General features: G+C 59.4%; 1 protein-coding gene across 1 annotated transcript; it reads right to left on the reverse strand.

Annotated features, from left to right (window-relative positions):
* Positions 1 to 285: 285 nt before the first annotated feature.
* HAP1 (huntingtin associated protein 1) lies at positions 286 to 9,947 on the reverse strand. The gene is given in 14 exon segments (XM_067021102.1): positions 286 to 1,134; positions 1,768 to 1,992; positions 2,361 to 2,716; positions 3,801 to 3,839; positions 4,148 to 4,239; positions 4,845 to 4,919; positions 5,297 to 5,427; positions 6,748 to 6,814; positions 6,893 to 6,995; positions 7,358 to 7,533; positions 7,651 to 7,767; positions 8,387 to 8,466; positions 9,501 to 9,572; positions 9,575 to 9,947. Coding segments are annotated over 14 exon segments (1,953 nt in total). The 3' UTR covers positions 286 to 1,087.
* Between the last annotated feature and the right edge of the window lie 356 nt (positions 9,948 to 10,303).

The following is a 10,303-nucleotide window of genomic DNA, read 5'->3' on the forward strand; positions in this document are numbered from 1 at the left end:
AGCTGTTCCACTCTTGGGAGGGTCACTTCACCTGCCTAGGTGTCAGTTTCATCACCTGACGGCCATTTATCAGATCACCCACCCACCCCCAGAGGTTGTTGAAATGATTATGTGTTTAATCAAAGCCCCTGGCACATAATTCACTACTGGAGCCCATCCTCTCGCCACAGCTTTGCCCCACCAAAGTGCACATGCACACGTGCACACACACACACACACACACACACACACACACACACACACACACACACGTGCACTCCCTGAGAAAGACAGCAGAGGCTGGGCCAGGTAGCGCACATGTCCTTTATCTCCTTCACCGGCAAGTACACGGGCTGATAAGCAACAGGGACAGGAAAAACACTGTGGCGAGGTGGGCAGATACCGATGGGGGTCCTGAGCCCCCGACTCCAGGTGTTGATGAGTAAAGGGTGGGAAAGGGCGAAACATCTAGAACAAGGAAACAAGGGGCACTGAGGAGAGGACGTGGTGGGGAGTGACAGGGCCTTGGGACAGAGCCTGGACACTCACAGGCCACAGGCGGGGAGGTGGGGAGGTGAGGGGAGGGAAGGGAGCCCTGCACCCCCATCCCCGGAAGAGGGAGTCCTCGATGCTTCTGGTTACACACAGCAATTAGGGACTGAGAAGAAAGAGCCAAGAACCGGGAAAGACAACCAGGTCCCTAAAAGTCACCAAGGATTGGGAAGCCACCTTTGATTTGGGGGGTCAAGGGGTGAGGGGCATGTAGTGAGCAAGGTGCTCAAAACAACTTCCTACACCCCCGGCCTGAGCCCTGCCCCAGCTCAGAGCTGAGTCAGGTAGCTGGTGGGCCTCCCCCTGGCTTCTTACGCCCCCTGGGGCCACCAAGTGATCCAGGCCCAGCAGCCACAGCTTTTGCAGCAGCTGCAGAACGAGGGCCGGGGTTCCTTCAGCCTGTCCCAGAAGAGGGTCAAGGCTTGGGCCCTCAAGTTCCGGCCCAGGTTCATCAGGACGGCGGGTGGACTGCTGACAGATTGGGGGTCTGGTTTCTGAGCAAGGGAAGGGAGGTCTGGGGAGGGTGGGGCTTGGCCAGGCAGCGGGAGGAGGGGCCTCAGGCTGTCTGTGGGGCCTCTGCAGGCTGCTGGGAAACAGCAAAGCCTGGAAGAGAAGTGGGTGGGCGTGAACTGGGGGCCTGAGGACCACAGGTCTGGCCTGGGCAGCTACATCAGAAAGAGACAGCCACCATTATGCAGGTTGTCCACTGCAGAGCCATAGAGGTCACCATCCAGTTTACAACCTGCACAACCTTACATGGCGACCCCGATGAGGCCACCCAGCAGTGACCAAACGGCCATCAGAGTCAGGGCAGATCAGATATAATGGTGAGGCTGCCAACAGGTTATAAACTTCACAGCTCACCCAGAAGGCCAAGAAGGCACCAGGACAGGGTTAGAGGCGAGGGTTGGGTCAGGGAAGTTGTTATGGCATAGCAGTGAAGAAGAGGGGTTCAGTGGCCTTGAACAAATTGTTTTGCTCTCTGAACCTCCGTTTCCTCTCCAAATGGGGATAATACGTACCTACAGGGGTGTGAGGATTAAAGAAGATAAATCGCATCACTAAATCATCTTTGATATCTCCGTGAACTCCTCAAGGCAGGGCTCTCACGGCCTAGCACAAGGCCTGTACTCAGCAGGTGGTACTCCCCAACCTTTGGGGCTTCCAGCTGGGGAGAGGAGACCTTAACCACCCCCCACCACCCTGTAGGAGCCCCTAGCCCACCTTCAGACTCACCCAGGGGATTGGCCCAGCTGTGGCCCTTGCTGGCAGAGGCTTTCATCCCAATGGCCTGGGTGGCCCCAGAAGGCCCCTCTTCTTCCCAGGCCCTGGGAGGGTGATTGGCCCTTTCCTCCGCCGGCCTCCAAAAGTCCTGGGTTGGCACCCCCAGCTGCTGCTCCACGATCCCGCCCCCCACGTTTGTCTTGGCCTGCTGCTGCCCCTGCTGCAGGGTTGGGGAGCCTTGGGGATGGGGGAGGTCGGGGTGGGGGACAGGGGAAGGGGGCGGGCAGAGACAGGAAGCTGAGACGCAGAGGGGGGCTACAGTCCGTGCCCTGACCCCCCAGCCCAGCCCCAGGAACAAAAAGGGTGAAGATCTGGAATCCTATGCAAACTCCACGTAAATAAGCATTGGGGCCACAGTTCCCACTGAGGGGGACCTGAGGTGCCTATGTAAATGATATGCAAAGTGTATGCAAATCAGCACACTGGGTGGGGCCGGGCTGGGGTAAGTGAGCGTTTGAGGGGCTCACCTACCCTCACCTTTCATGGGCTTGACGATCTGCAGCTTGTCCGGCTGGCCGGAGGGAGGCCCCCACGGGAGCACTCACCTTTCTGGAGCATCCTCTGCCTCAGCTGCTGCCTGTAATGGGCGTCCTGCCAGTTGGTCAGTTGCTGGAGGACATACTTCATGTCCAAGTGAGAGGGGCCCAAGCCGCTGGCCTTCAGGGCTGACGTGACCACATTCATCCGCGTTGCCTCATCCAGCTCCGGCTCCACCTCTTCCCAGGCCTCAGCCTCCTCAGACACCAGCTCTGCCTCTTCCGTCACCCGCTCCTCAGCTGGTAGCGCCTCTTCTGTGGCCCCCAGATCCTCCGCAGGCACGAAATCCTCAGCCGACCTCAGCCCCTCCTCTGCCTCGAGCCCCGGCTCCTGCCCTCCATCCTCACTGTAGTGCAGCTCACATCTGGGCATGGAGACAGGAAAGTCTTTCCCTAAACCCTCAAAGCCAGAGCCACCCCTCTTCACTCCCCCAGGACATCTCCAGCCACTGGGGCTCCTGCTCTCCGCCCCAGTCTGCACACAGACCCTGATGGTTACTCCCCAGTTCTGTCCCAGCCAGGGGAGAGGGCAGCTGGGTACCAGCCTCAAGGCTTCAAACACCCAGCCCATGACCCTGGTAGAAAGAAGAATGGTCACCAACACTGCATAGGCCCCGTCTTCCCCCAGTAACCGCACCCTGCTGCACAGAATAGACCAGCAGGAATAACGTCCCCTCTGCCCCCCTCCTTCATTATTTAACGTTCACAACCCTTCCCACATCTACTTGCCATAGGACAAATCCATTTTAGTAAGGCCCAGACAGGTCAAGTGACTTGCCCAAGGACACACAGCCAGTAAAGGGATCAAGCTGGGACTCAGTCCCAGTTGTTTCCAGCTCCTAGGCCAGTGCCCATTCGCCTCTCAGCCCCTGGTCAGGTGAAGGGAAGGCTTCAGCCCCCACTTGGAGAAGCCTCAAATCAGACGGCCACCCATGGGGCAAAATTTGAAGGCAAAGGGGGCAGCTCCTTCCCAGAACAACTCTTAGCCCAGCCGGCCCGAGAGCAGGGGCTTCTCCAGGGTTGTAGGGCCACAGAACCAGCTGCAGGGGGTTGTCTCGCTGCTGAAAGGTGAGGGCAGGTGGGGACTTCCCTGCTGGCGCAGTGGTTAAGAATCCATTTGCCAATGCACGGGACACGGGTTCAAGCCCTGGTCCGGGAACTAAGATCCCACATGCCGCAGAGCAACTAAGCCCAGGTGCTGCAACTACTGAGCCTGTGCTCTAGAGCCTGCGAGCCACAACTACTGAAGCCCGCGTGCCTAGAGCCCATGCTCTGCAACAAGAGAAACCACTGCAATGAGAAGCCCGCGCACTGCAATGAAGAGTATCCCCCGCTCGCCGCAACAAGAGAAAGCCTGTGCAGCAACAAAGACCCAATGCAGCCAAAAAAATAATAATATTTTTTTAAAAAGGTGAGGGCAGGTGAAGGGGGAGTCCCTGGTTGGCGTACCCCAGATCTGAGGTCTCCTCTGGAGTCACTTCATAATTCCTTCAACATAGAAAAGGGCCTTCACTGTCCCGAGGCAACGGGAAGTTGAAAGTACGAAACCCCTGGGACCCCATCATGCAGAAAAACCCCAGGGAGAAATGATGCACCCAGAACGTGTGCACAGAGGAAAGGTGTTGAGTGGCAGGGCCGAGGACCAATGAGGCAGGAGGAGGGGCACCACGGGGCAGGGGGAGGGAGGTCAGAGCGGGGTCGGGGGTGAACCCCCTCCCACTACCGGAAAGGCTGCTGCCTACCAGGTAGGCAAGAGTGAGTGCAGGGCAGGCAAAGGTCTGGGGCCCAGAGTGCACCTTTCCATAAAAAACACAGGGTCTGAGATAATCCTCCTTATAGACGTTCTGAGCTCCTCAGCCAGGGTCTCCTGGAAATCAGGAAGTGCCTCCTATGGTGCAGAGGGGGGACATCACCAGAAGATCCCCACAGAACACCCCACCCGTACCTCCAGGCACAGGAAAGGACTGCGGATAGACACAGATCGCACAAAGGTAAAATGCCGGCAGCCAGGGGACCTCAACAGAGGTACAGTGTACGTGTAGTGGGTGACAGAGCCAGTGGACGCCGGGGCTTGCTGGCGGAGGGTCTTCACCTCCTCCTGGGCCTCAATCAGCATGCTCCCACACTCGGAGTACTTCTCCCGCAGGTCCTGCAGCTGGGAACCCGCCCACAGGCTCTGCTGGGACCCAGGCACACCCAGGCCAGACGCCTTGCCCACTCTCTCCCCAGGGGGCGGGGAAGCCTGGGCAAAGAGGCAAGAGGCCCAGACTCTAGACCCCCATAATGATATGCAGGGTGATCCCCTCCAGTGATCTCCACTCCACTCAGACCCCAAATGAACTGCCACCTGCCAGGCCCTGTGCCAGAGCCTGAAGGTATGGAAAGGACAGACCCAGTCCCTGCTGCAAGGAGCTTGTCCTCTCAGGAGAGTCAGGCAGCTGCCCAAGGGTTCCAGGTCCCCCATGCTGGGCCAGCAGCCCAGGGGAGCCTCACCTCATCCTGGAGCTGCATCTGGATTTCTTTCTCCGAAGCCAGCTGCTGCTGCAATTTCTCAGCCTCAGCCCCATACTGGAAGGACCCAAGACCAGTGAACCTCACCCCAGACCTCCCCACTCCCGTGCACACCCTGCTTCTGGCAAGTCTTCCCAGGCTCATCAGTGAGTCTTTGGCAGCTCTTTAAAAAAGTCACGTGGAATAAGGCCAAAGAACGTGGGGAGTCACGTGGCCTGTTTCCTGGAACACCCTGCGTCTCTCTTTGGGCTCGGTCCCCAACCTGGGACGAGGGGACAGGACGAGGTGCTCTCTGATGTCTCCTCCAACACTGACTCTGACACAGAGAGGGTCCTTGGGCCTCTGAGCTCCATGGGGTGGGGGCAGGGAGAAGGAGGTGTGGGTCCCACGGGACCATGACAGGAGCAAGGAGCCCCGCACACACCCCGACGCACCGACTGGCAGCACTGCTGCAGCTTCACGACCTGGGCCCGCAGCTGGGCGACCTCCCTCTGCTGCTGTTCATAGTTCTCCATCCTGAGTGCCAGCACCTCCGACAGCTCGGCCATCTGCTGGCTGGCCTCCGCTGGGGAGGAGTGGGGAGAGGTCAGCCCTGCTTCCCTGGGCCCTCAGTCTCCCAGATGCCTCTGTCCACCTACACCCCTCAGCTCGCTCCAAGTACCCGAGGTTCCACAGGGCTTAGCATCCCTCACTCGGGTCTTCTTTGCAATAAACATTTGTTGACTGACACAGAGAAGGGTGTTGGACAAGCAGTCAGCAAGACCTGGCCCCAGCCCACATTGAGCTCAAGAGTAGTGTGGAGACTGAGGGAAAAAGAAATCACAAGAGCGCATATTATGGACTAGGATGCAGCTAGTATAAAGGGTGCACCGGGGGTCACAGCTGCCACACCCAGGCCAGCCTGGCAAGGTCTGAGATGCTAGGACCTGCCCGGGTGAATGGGGTTTACCCAGCAGAAGGGAAGACAGGGCCCAGGCAGGGTGTGGAGAGGCCCAGAAGACACCAGGAGGGAGTGGCTGGGGCAGTGGGCAGGGCCCAGATCACTAGGGCTGGGGTAGGGAGGGTGGGGTTTATCCTTTGGCCAATGGGGAGTTATTTGGGTGTTTTAGGCAGGGGAGTGACAGAGATTTGGTTTTAGAAAACTCCTTTGCGCTGTGTGCAGAAGGGCCTGGAAGGGTAGAAGTGGAGGCAGAGAGACCAGTTAAGAGTTGGCCTGGGCTAGAGGCAGCTGGGGTGGAAACAGGAAAGAGACGTGAGCCTTTCCTAGGACGTAGAAGCAACAGAATGTGAGGACTGGCTCCTACTCCTGGGGCCTGGGACCAGGGGGGCCATTCAGGGAACCCAGGGGGAAGGAAGGCCAGATTTGGGGTGAGCGGAACAGCACTTCATCTGTTGCCACCTTGAGTATGCATCTCCCCAGCCAGGCCTGAGCTCCTCAGGGACAAACGCTGTGCCTCACTCATCTTCATGACCACACAGTGCCAGGCACAGCCTCTGCCTAATAATGCAGTGCCTGGGGTGGTGGGGGGCTGGTCTCTGGCAGTTCATGGCTCCCTCCATTCCTCGCTCCCAGCCCCCTCCCTCCCCCTTCTCAAATAACAAAAGGAGACAGGCTTAGCGGAGCCCCATAGCATCTGTACAGCTCTTTACGGTTTGCACAAAGCACTTCCTCAGCTGTAACCCCTGGAGAGAGGTCAGCAGGGCCAAGATTATTAACCCTCATTCGGAAGATGACGTTTCAGAGAGGTTAAGGAACTTGTCCAAGCTAACACAGCTAGGAGGTGTCAGAGATGTGACATGAACTCAAGTCTCCAGACTCCAAATCCCAGTTTCTTCTCTCGGCTCCTCTGGACAGCCCCCCACCCCCAGTTACAAGTTCACGTACAAAACTGCTCCACGCAATCCAGGATGAACATTTGCCCCTCCTCCTCAAGGTCATCGAGTTGAGAGACCTGGAGAGAGGGAGAGAGGAAGGGGCAGGGGGGTCAACAGCCCCTGCCCACTGGCACGCCCTCTTCCCCTATCCTCACCTCCTCTCACAGCTGTTCATTCTCCTCCTCCAGCAGCCGCAGCTGTTCCTGCAGGGCCTCCAGCTGTGGGCAGTGGTGTGACTCGGACCCTGTCAGAGGAGTCCTAAGGGAGGGAGTGATGGGAGTTGGGGTGCAGGGGCTCGGGGGACCCAGTTCCCAGCCCACCCAGGGCTCCCCCACCCCAGGCTGACTGCAGTGGTCTCAATTAGCTCCAGCAACCCCAGTGGCAGGTACATGGCGTCCCTGTTTGCGAACAAGGAAACTGAGGCTCAGAGAAGGGGCCGCCCAGGTGCAAAGGCAGGACACTTGCGGGGAATTCCCTTGTGGTCCAGTGGTTAAGATTTGGCACTTTGACTGCCGTGGCCCAGGCTCAGTCCCTGGCTGGGGAACTGAGATCTCGCAAGCCACGTGGCGCAGCGAAAACTTTAAAAACAAACAAACAAACAAAAAAGGCAGGACACTCACAGATCTGAGGCTTCATAGGGTTAATCATGTCCCTGCTCTTCGTCTTCCTCCTCCTCGTCCTCCTCTTCTTCTTCTTCCTCCTCTTCTTCATCCTCTTCCTCCTCCTCATCATCAGAGTCTGAGTAAAGCTGAAGGAGGTCATCCCGCAGGCTCAGCTGGTGTCTGAGATGTAAAATCTGGCAGGAGGAAGAGGAGCCCGGGGTCAGGGTATGGGCAGGGGCAGGCACAGATCCCAGCACAGTGGGATGGAGGCGGGCCTGAGATACGCCTCCCTGCCCTCCCCACCCAGGTACCTCCTCCCTGGCCGAGCCCAGCATGGCTTCCAGCTTGCTTTTCTCCTCCGTCAGAACACTGTTCTGTTTCACCAGGGACTGGCCAATGCGAGCTGCCGTGTTCAGGTCCCGCTCTCTCTGCAGAGGGACCCCCATCCATGCAGAATATGTTCCTGGTTTCTGGGATCTCCCAGACAGATGGGAGAAGCTAGCGGCCAGAGGAAAGCTAGGCCACTACTGGAGACCCTCTGCATCCCCTAGTTCTCCAAGGTACTAGACAAGAGCCTGCCATGAACCCACTGTGGGACCTGACTCAGTTTCCCCCTATGGAAAAAGAGATCAGACCGGATGGTGCTAAGAGCTCTTCCAGCCTGGACATCCCACATCTACCTGTCTTCCATAAGAGGGACCTCCTGGGGCTTCCCTGGTGGCGCAGCGGTTGAGAGTCCGCCTGCCGATGCAGGGGACACGGGTTCGTGCCCCGGTCCGGGAAGATCCCACATACCGCAGAGCGGCTGGGCCCGTGAGCCGTGGCCGCTGGGCCTGCGCGTCCGGAGCCTGTTCTCCGCAACAGGAGAGGCCACAGCGGTGAGAGGCCCGCGTACCGCAAAAAATAGAAAAAAAAAAAAAAAGAGGGACCTCCTGCTTGGCCCCCAGAGAGGCAGCCAGGCAGGAACACTCCTACCCCTACAGACATAATTAAAACAGGAGCCTGGCTAAAACTGGGGCTGTCCCAGGTAGGGAAGGCAGCACACACTTCCTCTAGCAAACTTAACATCACTTTGACATCTTCTTGGATGATCCTCTTGACTGGTGGGTGTAGGTCAGGACACAGCGCTGCAAGAGAAAGCAGGAAGCTGCATCAGGAAAAATGGGGCACATGTTACCTGTCACCCTACTGTTTCCTGCCCTCAACAGCAAGGGTCAGCAACAAGGGAGAAGACTGAGTTTTCTTTCTGCCCCCAATATCCTTTCCATACCCCCAGTAATCAGCACGCCCTTCCCTGCCCCCAGGGCCAACTGGACTCTTGTTTGTTTGTTTGATTGATTGTTTGCTTGTTCTGGAGGGGTCTGGGAGAGGTAAGGAGATACCAGTCCTACAACTCCTGGAACCTGGGAGAATGGAGGCAGCTAGCGGAAGTACAGCGCCGACTGACTCATCACCCCTTACCCAGAGGACAGCCTTGGCCAGCTCACTGGAGCCTCACGGGTCATAAAAACAGACGCAGTCACCCACCCTGCACCTGTTGCGTGAGGAGAGGAGGAGGAGACTTCTCCAGCACTGGGGTAGGGGCCACTTGAGCCTCTAAACCCAATCAGGAGAGCCCCAGCGACCCAGGAGCAGGTAGGAGGGAAGAGGAGAGGCAGCATCTGTCTGAGGCTCCGCCCACCCCCAAGATTGTTTGGGGCGGGGGGAAGCCCGATCGTGACCCCAGCAGCCAGGAGGTTGGCAAAACCTCCCCTCTGCCCACCCACCTCCCCGTCGCTAGCGCGACGGACCAGCGCAGGCTCAGAGCGCACCGGGCAGCGCCCTCCCGCAGCCCCCCGCCCCTCTCCTGGCACTGCGGTAGCCTCGGGAGGGGGGCACTGAGAGTGCGCAGATCTGCTACAGCAACAGGCGTGAAGAGGGGGGCAGGGGAGCGCGAGCCCCGGGGATCCTACCCACCGACGGAAATAGGGAACGAGAGAAGGGGAGAAGGAGGTGGGGAAAAGGAGACCGGAGAGACGCCGCAGACCATGACTTCACAAGGGTGGGCGGCGGGGTGGGACTGGGTGCCAGAGGGGACCGGGCGCCCGGACCCGACGGGGCCCCCTCCTCCCTGCTGCTGCCCTAGTCCCACCTGCTCCGGGGGCCCGGGGACCCAGTTTACCTTCCTCCAGCTCCCGAATAAAGGCGGCGCGCTCGGGGCCTGACACCCCAGGCCGCCGGCCGATGTAGGCAGCGGCGTCTTCCAGATGCCCTCTGCCTTTCCAGTCCCCAAGCCAGCGGCCCGGGGGCCAAATGGACCTTGGAATATGAAGCGAGTCCACGGCGCGTCCGAGTTGTCGGGCACGGACTGGGCACTCCCCTGGACTGCCGAGAATGCGGACGCGCGCTGGACTCCTGCCTCCGATCCAGCCTTGGAGGCCGGGCGAGCTCCCGCTGAGGGTCCCGAGACGGGTGCGGATCCGGATCCTGCTCCCTGTCCTGCCGCCGGTACCTGCACAGGGACGGGTTCAGGCTCGGCGGAGGGCTCTGGAGCGGGATTGACTGCTGCCGGATCGCCGGGTCCCGGCCAGTCGCCGGCTGAACCCTGCCCCAACTCTTTCGGGCGCATCTTGAGTCCGCAATCGGCTGCTGCAGCAGGGCCTTTATAACCTGTGCCTGGATGCGCGCCCGCCGGGCCGTACCACGCGCGGGAGGGGGCGACCGAGGAGCAACTGGTGGTGCGGCACTGGCGGGCGCGCAGGAGGCGAGCTAATGGGGCGGAACAGAGCGCAAAAGTAAGAGAAGAGTGAGGAGAAGAGGCGAAGTGGAGTTCCAGCTGGTTCAGCGGACTTGGACTCCGAGTGATGGCCTTCTCTCCCCTCTCCACCGCCGGAGAATGGTTTTGCCCAAAGCCGCCGCTTCCCGGGGTTTCGGTTACAGGGACTTGAAAGTCCCTAACTGGGGGCACCCCGTCGCTCCGCTCCA

Source organism: Kogia breviceps, chromosome 19, assembly GCF_026419965.1.
Source record: "Kogia breviceps isolate mKogBre1 chromosome 19, mKogBre1 haplotype 1, whole genome shotgun sequence".
Lineage (NCBI taxonomy): Eukaryota > Metazoa > Chordata > Mammalia > Artiodactyla > Physeteridae > Kogia > Kogia breviceps.